Here is a 13,231-nt window from a genome sequence, read left to right as displayed (position 1 = left end):
GATGTTGTGCCTCTGGAAAAGCAACAGATAAACTGTGTCCCTTTTGTCTAGTGGAGATTGGTGTTCCTTTTTGCGTGTATTGAATCGTCTCCATCTGTCTAGCTGTGTAGCTATGCTCTGACAATAGCTCGCCCAGCCCTATTTCACATGCTAATACATTTCTTTAGGAGAGCACCAGTGCATTTAGCTACGCTAGGCTCCAGCTTTATTCTCTGTCTGCACACGAGTAACCTGATTCCCAGGGCAACCGTTGCCACCGCAAAACACCCAAGTGAGTGCATTTGTTTGTACTATTTCTATTTGAATCCAAGTCTTCATAATCATTAAAGTAAATATTTGAAAAGGAAGTAGTTTGCATGTAATTAATTCAACTTAACTGTTATGAAAAATAGCTTTACTGTTTTGACAGTGTCAGTAGTAAGAAGAGAGCTTAGTGTAAAAGTTAAGACAGAGCCTTTAGAAGTTTTTCAATGCACAAGGACCGGACTCCACTGCTGGGGAAACACAAGGCACAGCCCTGTCTACGGAATGAAACTTCGTAAGAAAACTTTGAAAACAGCTTTGACGTTTTAAATTGTTTTTAATTAATGGTTTTTTATCAGTTTGAACTGTGCATGTTTGATTATTTAAACCGTTCAGTGTTTTATTCTTCTTTTCATTACCACAGCTGCTGTTTGCTTGAATTCCACAACTCTGTCTATTCCTCGATCCATACCTGTCCGCCAAAGTCGCTACCTTATGGTCACTCCCCTGACATTGCCCATCATCATCTCACCTGCCTCTGCAGCACTGCCAGTCAGCCAGGTGTGCATTGACTCTAAGATAAAGCAAATTCAAGTGTTATAAATATTTTGGCCTGCCGTGTGAACTTCCTATCTGGTCGGCAGTCTGTCCCCAGACTGGACCCCCTCCATCCTCCTCTGGCCCATAGACGGACCGTCAGCCTGGAGACCCCTGCTGTGCATCACCACAACCACCAGAGGGCACTGGTTATGCAGAGAAAGGAGCACAATAGGTGACTCCAGTAGTAAAACATAAACCCTGATGCCAGTCTGTTTCTGCATTTTCTGACACTTTGGAGAAAACTACAAATTACCGATAATATGAATGTCACATTTCTGCCAATGAATCTTTTTTCTCTGGGGCTTTGTTAGGTATCACCAGGTGTGGCGGAAGCCATTCTACGGATCCTGCACTGAAAGAGAGGAATACAGGTAAAAGCATCCTCGTCTGAATGATTCATTTCCCTCCCATATCTAGGTGGGATTCTGGATTCCGTCATATTGTTTATAAATCTCTCGATTTTCCAGATCGGAGGTACGTCAGCAGCTGAAGAGGCAGATGGAGGAGAAGAGGGCGGGGCTGATGCTGAAGTTGACCAGTAAGGCAGAGGAGGCTGAGTTTTTACAGGAAGTGGATCGCTTGGCTCTGTCCAGTGAGAAACAGCAGAGGATCCAGCACAGCAGAGCGATGAGCCACTACAGAGATGAGAACAAGAAGGTAATACACCAGGGATCATCAACTAGCGGATGGTCAGGGGGCCGGAACAGGCAGGGTCAGCAGGTAGCCTAGCGGTTAAGAGTGTTGGGCCAGTAATTCAAAGGTCACTGGTTTGAATCCCAGAGCCGACTAGGTGAAAAATCTGTAAATGTGCCCTTGAGCAAGGCACTTAATCCTAATTGCTCATGTAAGTCGCTCTGGATAAGTGTCAACTAAAATGTAAAATATAAACATAATTACAAATAATTTGTAGACTGTATATTGACCGCAAGAAGCCTAAACAGATGTTTGACTAAAACAATTATTTTAAACCTTGCTTATATTTGTATACGATCCACATGTGTCTTATGTGTGGAATACAGATTTCTTAAATTAAAATCACTTGGAGCTGATTTCCTGGTGTTTTTACAGTCTCTGTCCAACAATAAAACGTTTTTAAAAAGTTTATCAATATATATATATTTTTTTCCAGACAACTTGGGGGGCCAAATAAAACAACCCACGGGCCGCCAGTTGGGGAACACTGTAACACACACACACTACGTACTAATGGCTGGAGCAGAATGGTATCGAACACATGGTTTCCATGTGTTTGATGGCATTTCATTTGCTCTGTTCCGGCCATTATTACGTGCTGTCCTCCCCTCAGCAGTCTCCACTGACTTCGTCCTAATGTGATATTTTTTTTACTCATACTCTTCTCTTTTGTGTGTGTGGTGTAGCTGATGGAGCAGAGCTGGATGGACAGGGCACTGATTCGCTCTCAGGAGGCCCTGATGGAGAGAGAACTGCTACGCCACAACCCCATTAATTGGAGCGGCACACTGAAATAGAAGCACACACCTCTGTTCACACATTTTCTCTTTTTCCATAGCTAGCTTTATAGGGGACTTCACTATTTTTAGGGTTAGGGTTATTTAATTAGGCAAGTCAGTTACAAACAAATTCTTATTTACAATGACGGCCTACCCCAGCCAAACCCTAAACGACGCTGGGCCAATTGTGTGCCGCCCTATGGGACTCCCAATCACGGCCAGTTGTGATACTGGCTGGAATCGAACCAGGGTCTGTAGTGACACTTCTAGATGCAGTGTCTTAGATAGTAGCTCCTGAGTGGCGCAGCGGTCTGTTTCCTTGAATGGCTTTCATCTATCGCCAACATGCAACAGCAGTGTTTTAGTAAGGTCTTCAGCAATGAGCAGCAGTAGTTCAAATTAAATTGCTTTTAGTTCATTTCAACATGTCAAATAAAAATGGTAAAGGATATTGTAAAGAAAATAGCACTCTGGGGGGAAAAAATGTTTTTAAATAATGGTCATAATGCAAGTAAGTGCAGCTGGGAATCTTAGGCCTAACATACACACATACTGGTTCTGCAACCTAAGGACATGATTAACAATAAAATAAAAGATGATTGAAAATGAAAAAATATAATTTGAATAAATGTTTTATTCTAAGCGCACTAGCTTTAGTAGATACTCAGGATGAGGGTGGAACAACGTGTTGGGATTGAGTGGATGCACATGTTGACACAGTTCTGATAAAATACACTTGTGCTTTGTACAGTCGTGGCAAAAAGTTTGGAGAATGAGACAAATTAATTTCCACAAACTTTGCTGGTTCAGTGTCTAGATATTTTTGTCAGATGTTACTAGGGAATACTGAAGTACAATTACAAGCATTTCACAAGTGTTAAAGGCTTTTATTGACAATTACATGAAGTTGATGCAGAGTCAATATTTAAAGTGTTGACCCTTCTTTTCAAGACCTCTGCAATCCACCCTGGCATGCTGTCAATTAACTTCTGGGCCACATCCTGACTGATGACAGCCCATTCTGGCATAATCAATGCTTGGAGTTTGTCAAAATTTGTGGGTTTTTGTTTGTCCACCCACCTCTTGAGGATTGACCACAAGTTCTCAATGGGATTAAGGTATGGGGAGTTTCCTGGCCATGCACCCAAAATATCAATGCTTTGTTCCCCGAGCCACTTAGTTATCATTTTTGCCTTATGTCAAGGTGCTCCATCATGCTGGAAAAGGCATTGTTCGTCACCAAACTGTTCCTGGATGGTTGGTACCATTCTTTATCCATAACTGTGTTCTTAGGCAAAATTGTGAGTGAGCCCACTCCCTTGGCTGAGAAGCAACCCCACACATGAATGGTCTCAGGATGCTTTACTGTTGGCATGACACAGGACTGATGGTAAGCGCTCACCTGGTCTTCTTTGGACAAGCTTTTTTCCCGGATGCCCCAAACAATCGGAAAGGGGATTCATCAGAGAAAATGACTTTACCCCAGTCCTCAGCAGTCCAATCCCTGTATCTTTTGCAGAATATCAGTCTGTCCCTGATGTTTTTCCTGGAGAGAAGTGGTTTCTTTGCTGCCCTTGACACCAGGCCATCCTCCAAAAGTCTTTGCCTCACTGCGTGCAGATGCACTCACACCTGCCTGCTGCCATTCCTGAGCACGCTCTGTACTGGTGGTGCCCCGATCCCGCAGCTGAATCAACTTTAGGAGACGGTCCTGGTGCTTGCTGGACTTTCTTGGGCGCCCTGAAGCCTTCTTCACAACAACTGAACCGCTCTCCTTGGAAGTTCTTGATGATCTGATAAATGGTTGATTTAGGTGCAATCTTACTGGCAGCAATATCCTTGCCCGTGAATCCCGTTTTGTGCAAAGCAATGATGACGGAATGTGTTTCCTTGCAGGTAACCATGGTTGACAGAGGAAGAACAATGATTCCAAGCACCACCCTCCTTTTGAAGCTTCCGGTCTGTTATTCGAACTCCATCATGACAGAGTGATCTCCAGCCTTGTCCTCGTCAACACTCACACCTGTGTTAACGAGAGAATCATGTCAACTGGTCCTTTTGGGTCACGGCTGAAATTCAGTGGAAATGTTTTTTTGGGATTCAGTTCATTTGCATGGCAAAGAGGGACTTTGCAATTAATTACAATTCATCTGATCACTCTTCATAATATATATGAAGTATATAAGTATATGAGTATATGCAAAGTGCCATCATACAAACTGAGGCCGCGGACTTTGTGAAAATTAATGTGTGTGTCATTCTCAACTTTTGGCCACGACTGTACAGTACCCCATTTTGCCTGGTGCTGATCACACACATATCAAACAGATACAGAATAAACATCTAAGGTTTTTGCAAAAAAATGATCAGAAATGAATTATTGCAAAACAATACAATGGGTGACATCTTCACTAGGACTGCTGCCTTTTACTCTCTTGCTTTCTCATGCACACTGCTCAGGCACTAGGGTTTGGGGTGGTGACACAGAAGTGATGATCCTTGTATCCTGGTTGAACAGTTTAAGGGGGAAACAAGCAGCTCTATAAAGTTCAGTCTTTCATGCCTATCAGGATAATAAATACATACAGTATCGCCTTTCTCATGCATTCATACAGTAAGAATAAGTTTGTGCAAAAACACAGTCATAATAGGGACGCGATTATAAATAGTGTTATAACATTGGACATAATTTCACTGGTGCAACAGGAAGCATCTGTCCTTTCCTACACATTTCCCATGTCCACTATAGCAGCAGTCTTTAGTGCTTCAACACCCCACTGACCATCCCATATCACCTTCCATTACCAGGGAAGCACCGCTGTTCCTCAGTATAAGGTGAAATGATGAACAGTAGAATACTGATGAGGTAAGAGGGGTAGCTCTTGCTCTTGAAGTTTGGGGTTGGGATGTGTGGAAATGGACAGACATCATTTTGGAGCAATATTTTGCTCAGTAGAAGATACAAATGCATAATAACTTGGTAACAATCAGTAGTGGTCTTATCCAACCTGCACTCCCTCCCTTTTCATCATGACAGAGTGATCTCCAGCCTTGTCCTCGTCAACACCTGTGTTAACGAGATAATCATGTCAGCTGGTCCTTTTGGGTCACGGCTGAAATTCAGTGGAAATGTTTTTTTGGGATTCCATGAGTTGAGGCAAGAGGCTTGGGTTTTGGTCTCCCATATCAGTGCAGAAAGACAGTCCAGTGTCTTTTCAGTGTTCTTGGATCAAGTAGTACCCGGTCTTCTATATTCCTTCCTCCATTGAGCTCTCTAATTTCACTAAGCTCCAAGGTCTCTTATCTCAAAGGTTCACAATCCAGAAGACCCACAATCATCCCAAGCCAACACCCCCAAAGTAGTATAGTACATCCCTGATTGGCTAGCATTCCTGTAGCCGTCACCCCTCAGTCTTTGTCGCCCTCATTGGTTTGCATTCAAGAGTTCCTTCCTCTGTCCTGTATCCCTAGCTCCTGGTAGGCTAGCGTCCCTTTAGGAAGCCGTCCAGCATGCGGTCGCCCTTCTCTGACAGCCAGTATCCAGCCATGGCGGCCACGCCCCCGATGAAGATGGCGGTAAAGACCATGTCGCCCTTGGCGGCGAGCGTTGCTAGGGCACAGATGACCACGCCAAAGAACATCTGCTGCAGGACCAGGACCTCGTCATCAGTCATGTCATCAAACAGACCCTTCTCTGGACCACCTGATGGAGCGATCGCGAGGAAGAGAGAAATATGTTTGTGATGCTGTGGGGTGGAGGTCATGCAGACATAACTATCACGTGTTTGTGTATGTGTGTGTCACTTACTCAGCGGATGGTTCTCCACACAGATGCTGTCTCTACGAATGAAGCCGTCAGCACATTCACAGCGGAAGGACCCCTCGTCATTGAAACACGCCTCATTCAGCCCTAGACATGCTATCGCCCTCTCACTACACTCATCCACATCTGGGTGGGAGAGAAAGAAAAGCTGGACAGAGTGACCCGCATGACAAGAGTGTATAATACAAGTAGGTGAGAAAGTCCGACTGCTTTAATAAAAGGTTCATCTGATTGGCTGAATCAGGGACGCAAGTTTGGTTTTAGAAGTGGGGCGGACATAATTGTTTTATTCAGTCAGATTAACACTCTAAACAGCCTACCCGACCACTCGGAGGCGTCCCTATGGTCCTAAAGCACTCCGTTGGCTTGTTTTGTATCACATTCCAATGATAAAACTGGGGTGGGCAAAAATGTCATTTCAGAACGTGGGGGGGCATGTCCACCCCGTCCCCAGTGAACGTTGCGCCCCTGAGCAGAATCATATAGTAAAGGGAGCCACACAGACAGACAGTAAATGGAGACACAGCCGGGTTCCCTCACCAAGACATTTGGCTCCTCTGAGCTTGTATCCCCGAGCACATTTCTTACAGCGGGCTGGACCACTGCCCATACAGCCCACACATGCCTGGTCACAGCCTGGCACAGACAAGAGAGGACAGAGAACTGGGTCAGCACACAGGTCTACCAACAACAAACAGGATTAGTCATTACTCTGTTACTAGCAGATAGTAGAGGGAGAGCCTACAGTACCTCTGCACTCGTACGATCCATCTGTGTTGTGGCAATAGGTGTTGGAGGAACATCGAGCCAGCTCTGTGCCACACTCATCAGTGTCTGGAAAGAACACACACAGCAGGAGTTAAACACAGGCACAGTACGAAAACCAACAGACGACATTACGCTTGAACAAACACACACAAAAGCCAAATACTCACCAACACACTTGTTGTCATGGAAGAGCCACCCAGGTTTGCATTCCAGACATTTGTAGTTCTCTGGCCCTGAGCACTTTTTACAAGAGCGGTAGCATGCTAAAGACATTACACAGAGGAGAAATTATTGGTTTGTGAGCATTCTACATGAGATTGCTTGATAATATATGAGCCAGGCTGTCTGGTTGATGATCAGATAGGCAAACTGTTTCTGACTGGCTACCTGCGCAGGCTGGTGTGCTGTGATTGGAGCTCTTCTCTCTGTAATAGCCGTCTGCACAGCTCTGACACAGCTGACCGAAGTACCCCGGGTCACACACGCACTCTCCATCTCCCAGACGCGTGCCCTCTCCTTCACAGCGGCCCAGACCACCACACACCCCTCCAGGACCAGACAGACACTCTGCAGCACAACAACAACAACACACGGTTAATACAGTGACTGTGTGTGTGTGTGTGTGTGTGGTGTTCAGTACCTTTGCAGTCTGGTCCAAAATGTCCCGGGGGACAGCAAAGCGGGAGCTCTTCTATACACAACCACTCAAATAGGTCTGGAGCCTCTTGCTGCCTACGCACACAGAGACAGACAGTGACAAGATCAGTGATGAGAGGAAGGACAAGCACACACAAACAAATAACATACTGCTTAGGTGTGCATGTACATTGACACAGAACAGTTACAGTGCTGTGAAAAGGTATTGGCACCGTTTGATTCTCCATGTTTGCATATTTTTTATAATGTTATCAAATCTTCAACCAAAACCTAATATTAGATAAAGGGAACCGGAGTTCACAAATAACAAAAAAAATGTGATACTTATTTATTTAATTAACAAAGTTATGCAACACCCAATTCTCCTGTGTGAAAAGTAATTGCCCACTTACACGCAATAAGTGGTTGTGCCACCTTTAGCTGCAATGACTGCAACCAAATGCTTCCTGTAGCTGTCGATCAGTCTCTCAGATCGCTGTGGAGGAATTTTGGCCCACTCTTGCATTCAAAAGTAGAAAGTATGGAACGCCGTTTGGGTCTTTGCAATACTTTTTCACGGCACTGTATACACTCTCCTCCATAGATATTTGGACAGTGAAGCTACAATCTAGACACTGAAATTTGACTATACTCCAGCATTTTGGATTTGAGATCAAATGTTTCATGAGACGACATTAGATGTCACCCTTTACTTGAGGGTATTTTAATACATATGTTTTACCATTTAGAAATTATAGCACTTTGTGTATTTAGTCATACGTATTTGAACAAATTCCCTTATATTGTATTAAAGTAGTCAAAAGTTTAGTATTTGGTCCTAGCACGCAATGACTACACCAAGTTTGTGATATTTGAAGTTTGTTTTGGTTGTGTTATGGGTTGTTTTGCCCAATAGGAACTGAATGGTAAATGATAACTGGAGTAATTTCTTTCTACGTGAGTAAATAAGATGTTTGTGAACACTTCTAAACTAATCCTGATAATGCCAAGACTAAGAAAAATCCTGAATAATGATGAGTGAGAAACATCTAACTTCTCACTGTTACCAATAACAGGTTAGCATTTTGAAGGGGTATGGTCTTTGAGCATCTAACTTTCTCACTCATCATTTTCATAATTAATTTATAATTATCCATAATCATGGTAGCATCCACATGAATGTAGAAGTTTAAAAAAATATATAATTTAAAAACACATTCTTATTTACAATAAAAGTGACTCCAAAATGACACAATATATGTATTGTTCACCATTCAGTTCCTATTCGGCTAAATATAATCCGAAACAACCAAAACAAACAAACTCCATCCAACAAGCTTCATATAGTCATTGAGTGCAAGGAATATGGAACCAAATCCTAAACGTTTAACTACTTTAATACGCCGTAATTGAATTTGTCCAAATGTGGGGACTAGATACATAAAGTGCTTTGATTTCTAAAAACAGATATGAAAATGCCCTCAAATAAAAGGTGAAATGATGTGCCTCATATGGCACATTTGATATCAAAAATTTAAAAAAAACTGGAGTATAGAGCCAAATAAAAATGTTCCTTCACTGTCCAAATGCATAAGGAGGGGAGTGTATACACAGTACCAGTCAAAAGTTTGGACACACTCACTCAAAGGTTTTTCATAATTTTTACTATATTGTAGAATAATAGTGAAGACATTAAAAACTATGAAGTAACCAAAAAAATTGTTAAACAAAACAAAATTGAGATTCTTCAAAGTAGCCACCGTTTACCATGATGACAGATTGCACTCTTGGCATTCTCTCAACCAGCTTCATGCATTTCAAAGAACAGGTTTGCCCTGTTAAAAGTGAATTTGTGAAATTTCTTTCCTTCTTAATGAGTTAGAGACAATCAGTTGTGTTGTGACAAAGTAGGGGTGGTATACAGAAGACAGCCCTATTTGGTAAAAGACCAAGTCCATATTATGGCAAGAACAGCTCAAATAAGCAAAGAGAAACGACAGTCCATCATTACTGCAAGACATGAAGGTCAGTCAATACGGAAAATTTCAAGGACTTTGAAAGGTTTCTTCAAGTGAAGTCACAAAAACCATCAATCGCTATGATGAAACTGTCTCTCATGAGGACCGCCACAGGAAAGGAAGACCTAGAGTTATCCTCTGCAGCAGAGGATAAGTTCATAAGAGTTAACTGCATCTCCGATTGCAGCCCAAATAAATGCTTCACAGAGTTCAAGTAACAGACACATCTCAACATCAACTGTACTGTTCAGAGACTGTGAATCATTCTACAGCGATACGCCATCCCATCTGGTTTGCGCTTAGTGGGACTATCATTTGTTTTTCAACTGGACAATGACCCAACACACCTCCAGGCTGTGTAAGGGCTATTTGACCAAGAAGGAGAGTGATATAATACTGCATCAGATGACCTGGCCTCTGCAATCACCTAACCTCAATCCCAATTGAGATTGTTTGGGAGGAGTTGGACTGCAGAGTGAAGGAAAAGCAGCCAACAAGTGCTCAGCACATGTTGGAACTCCTTCAAGAATGTTGGAAAAGCATTCCAGATGAAGCTGGTTGAGAGAATGCCAAGAGTGTGCAAAGCGGTCAAGGTAAAGGGTGGCTACTTTGAAGAATCTAAAATATATTTGGATTTGTTTAACACTCTTTTGGTTACTACATGATTCCATATGTGTTATTCCATTGTTGATGTCTTCACTATTATTCTACAATGTAGAATAGTAGAAATAAAGAAAAACCCTTGAATGATTAAGTGTCCAGACTTTTGACTGGTACTGCATTTAACGCATTTACAGTCAGATACAAACAGACACACTGTGGCATACATACCGGTGGAACCACCATGTCTCCACTTGGTCCTCTATCTGCTCCAGCAGTTTGTTACAGTCTAAGTCTGATTGCTCACACGCTGCCTCCACTATCTCCAGCAACCTGGTTTCACTGAGAATGAGGATGGGAGGGGAAGAGTGAGTAATATAGTACACTTCACTAGCGAACATAGCACAGATAAAACAAATACTACACCCTTATACACTCAAGAAGTATCACACACACAATTATGAGAGGCTGTACTGTGTAAGAACATAGGGGGTACTAAGCTCTTGTCTTGTCTGCCTTGGCTTAATCAGAAGGACAACAGAATCAGGTCAGAGGAATCAAATTCAAGCCTTTATAGTGACAATGGTGCATTGTCCCTTCAACTACATGCTAAGGCTTGTCAGAGATTAGTAGGCCTTGTGGACTTGCCTCTGCATAAACACAGATGTTAGACTGTAGGTCCTAAAGACTGCTTATTCGTAGAGATTCTAGAGACATAGGCATAGTGGGGCCAATAGTACCTGCGAGCATATTTAGCCAGATTTTCCTCCTCCCAAGCAGTGTTGCCACCCCCAAAATTCTTATTGGATGTTTTATCCAGTCCCTGGGAAAAACAAAGACCATCAGGTGAAGACAAAAACAGAACAGCAAGGAGAGTAAAATAGCAGCTACCGACAAGAGACATGAGCAATAAGCAAAACAGAGATACCAACAGATACAAAAACGCACAATATGACCGACAAACTAACAAAGAGGGAGTACAGGAAGAGAGACAACTTCTACCTTGATGAAGCTGTCAGTGAGCTTGCGGCAGGTCTGGCATGGTGCAGTCTGTACTCGAACCACAGACAACACAGAAAAGAGTACCAGGGCAGGGAGCAGGGGCCACAACCACGACATGGCTTGGACTACCTACCACTCAGCCACGGAGGACAGAGGAGATTCAGTACAAAGTAGTTGACCCTAACTACTGATACACAGTCCGATATTTCTTCATCACAGTGGTTATGTCACGATTTGTTACTGTGTCTTTCAATCAACCTAGTCATTTATCATACTTTGAGAACTGCTGTGTACAATGACGGGCAGCAGGATTAAATAAAGTGTGTGAAAAGAAAGGAGGATGAGTTATATACTTTTGTAGTAAACAATGCAGTGCCACTTACTCTCTCTCTAATCATAGCTATGTATTGCCAAATCCAGTTGGATCCTGTTAAGGATAAGCCTAATTAATGATGATTATTTTACATCGCTTCTGCTGCTTAGCAAAAACATAGCTAGTTAAATTCTTAGCTAGGTACGGAGCTCACTAACGTTGTTGTCCTGACTGATCCATCTAGGCTGTGGTCCAGAGGATCATCATCATTCTAGCTAGTTAACGTTAGCCAAGGTCCCGTTCGCAGTCACATCCGATAACCCTCAATCCCATCAGATCAGCGCAAGTAATATGAGATGCTGCCTACTGTACACTGCAGGACAGAACATGTACTATGCTAACTAGCTAGCTGCTATAACTAATGCACTTTTTAAGGGGTTTTTAGCTAGCTGGATAGCTAATGTTAGCCACCTAGCTTCAACAAAGATGTTCTGCTTCTAAAGAATGATGCTGAGCTGAATCCTACCAGCAGTTTGCAGGCAATAGACTGGGAGCGTCGTCGGCACAGTAATCCAATTACACCGTGGTTCACCGGTTCAGTTCAACCATGCCATTCATTGACCAGCCACCGTATTATCTACGGTAGTTTCCTGACCGGTGCTGATGCAGGGGTTCTAGTAGCTTTTTTTCTGCCTATTTTTGGTTGAGACGCAGCTGGCAGGATACCGCCCAATCCCACTGGGACCTCAGTCTTAAACCAATCATTACTCGCCGAGTACCAAGAAGGGCGTGCCTTGATCCTGAACGACATTATCGTTTGTCCTGAGACGACTTAGCAGACCAATTTCAATTTCAACATTTATTTTAACCAATACACGAGCATGAATCAAACCACTGTAGACGGTGTTGACTACGTGGTATACAACTACGGCCGGAAGTAACTTGTTCGTTAAAGGTTAGGAAAACGTATGCAGCAGGTTAGGATAATTAATGTAGCAGTTTAGGATACTTAGGTTAAGTTTAAGAAAATATTTAGGCTTAGCTAAAAATGCTCTGCTAACCTGCTACAAAAAGTTACTCCCGTCCGTAGTTGTTCTGCATTTAGTCACAACCACTATAGACCTATGACTGATTATGAATCACCCAGTCACAGCAATGCACCACAACATAATACACAAATGTAGAAAATTGAATTTAACAGTGGTGGGAAGCTACTCTGAAATCATAGTTTACCAAACTACCAATTACTTCACACTGGAAGAAGTTAAGCTACACTATAGCTACCTTTAATAAAATAAATAATTCGCTTTAGATAGGTAATTTTGAAATAGTAGTTCACTACAGCCAAGCTACTTCGTGAAAAATGATCCTATCTAAATATGAAATGTCAGACTAAAAATTGCAAGAACAAATCGCTCTGGAGTCAGATGTTAACAGAAAGTGTCATTTAGCCTATTAAACACATTTCAAGTGAGGAAATTATTGCCTACTATATATTTTGAGCAAGAAATTAGCTAATAAAAAAAGTAATAAACTACTGAAAACACTGCCGAGATTTAGATTTAGTTAAACTACCACCAAGCTATGACAAAATGTTGTTTAATTAGTAGTTGAACTACATGTAGTTCACTACTCCCCAACACTGGCGTTAAACAACTTAACAAATCACTTAGTAAACTAAAAAAAACTTTAACCATATAATATTTTGAAATTAAGATAATGGTTGAGTACAACAATGTCACACATTTACAGTTCA

At 42.3% G+C, this 13,231-nt stretch overlaps 2 protein-coding genes across 6 annotated transcripts; one reads left to right on the top strand and one right to left on the bottom strand.

The window, feature by feature from the left end:
- The first annotated feature begins 87 nt into the window (after nt 1-87).
- LOC149980907 (uncharacterized) lies at nt 88-2,929 on the top strand. Of its 2 annotated transcripts, XM_090184121.1 has the most exons (7): nt 88-271; nt 480-538; nt 668-804; nt 888-1,015; nt 1,155-1,214; nt 1,311-1,500; nt 2,223-2,929. In XM_090184121.1, exons 2-7 carry the CDS (start codon nt 529-531, stop codon nt 2,331-2,333), a joined length of 636 nt encoding a protein of 211 aa, XP_090040247.1. In that variant the 5' UTR covers nt 88-271; nt 480-528; the 3' UTR covers nt 2,334-2,929. The 2 variants fall into 2 exon arrangements, with proteins under 2 accessions (XP_090040247.1, XP_090040246.1); XM_090184120.1 differs by having other exon boundaries at nt 226-538.
- A 2-nt stretch (nt 2,930-2,931) lies between these two features.
- Nucleotides 2,932-12,589, bottom strand: LOC110531977 (protein disulfide isomerase CRELD1). Of its 4 annotated transcripts, XM_036987879.2 has the most exons (12): nt 12,002-12,180; nt 11,546-11,589; nt 11,163-11,291; nt 10,901-10,983; nt 10,392-10,502; nt 7,547-7,638; nt 7,294-7,473; nt 7,074-7,169; nt 6,889-6,972; nt 6,679-6,774; nt 6,124-6,264; nt 2,932-6,018 (listed from the first exon to the last, which is right to left on the bottom strand). In XM_036987879.2, exons 2-12 carry the CDS (start codon nt 11,558-11,560, stop codon nt 5,798-5,800), a joined length of 1,248 nt encoding a protein of 415 aa, XP_036843774.1. In that variant the 5' UTR covers nt 11,561-11,589; nt 12,002-12,180; the 3' UTR covers nt 2,932-5,797. The 4 variants fall into 4 exon arrangements, with proteins under 4 accessions (XP_036843774.1, XP_021471204.1, XP_021471205.1 ...); XM_021615529.3 differs by lacking the exon at nt 11,546-11,589 and having other exon boundaries at nt 12,002-12,589; XM_021615530.3 differs by lacking the exon at nt 11,546-11,589 and having other exon boundaries at nt 11,163-11,287; nt 12,002-12,169.
- Between the last annotated feature and the right edge of the window lie 642 nt (nt 12,590-13,231).

This window comes from Oncorhynchus mykiss, chromosome 9 (genome assembly GCF_057628025.1).
Source record: "Oncorhynchus mykiss isolate SJ-2025 chromosome 9, ASM5762802v1, whole genome shotgun sequence".
Lineage (NCBI taxonomy): Eukaryota > Metazoa > Chordata > Actinopteri > Salmoniformes > Salmonidae > Oncorhynchus > Oncorhynchus mykiss.
Note: the sequence above shows the minus strand (reverse complement) of the source record. Positions and strands in the feature narration are given on the sequence as shown.

Bases quoted from the DNA above. Each gene is read 5' to 3' on its own strand.
- LOC149980907 (XM_090184120.1), top strand. From the start codon at position 382: ATGAAAAATAGCTTTACTGTTTTGACAGTGTCAGTAGTAAGAAGAGAG. The intron at 1,215-1,310 runs GTAAAAGCATCC...TCGATTTTCCAG, and splicing joins ACTGAAAGAGAGGAATACAG to ATCGGAGGTACGTCAGCAGC. The intron at 1,501-2,222 runs GTAATACACCAG...TGTGTGGTGTAG, and splicing joins ACAGAGATGAGAACAAGAAG to CTGATGGAGCAGAGCTGGAT.
- LOC110531977 (XM_036987879.2), bottom strand. The intron at 10,503-10,900 runs GTACTATTGGCC...CCTCATTCTCAG, and splicing joins CTGGCTAAATATGCTCGCAG to TGAAACCAGGTTGCTGGAGA. The intron at 7,639-10,391 runs GTATGTATGCCA...CTGTGTGCGTAG, and splicing joins GAGACATGGTGGTTCCACCG to GCAGCAAGAGGCTCCAGACC.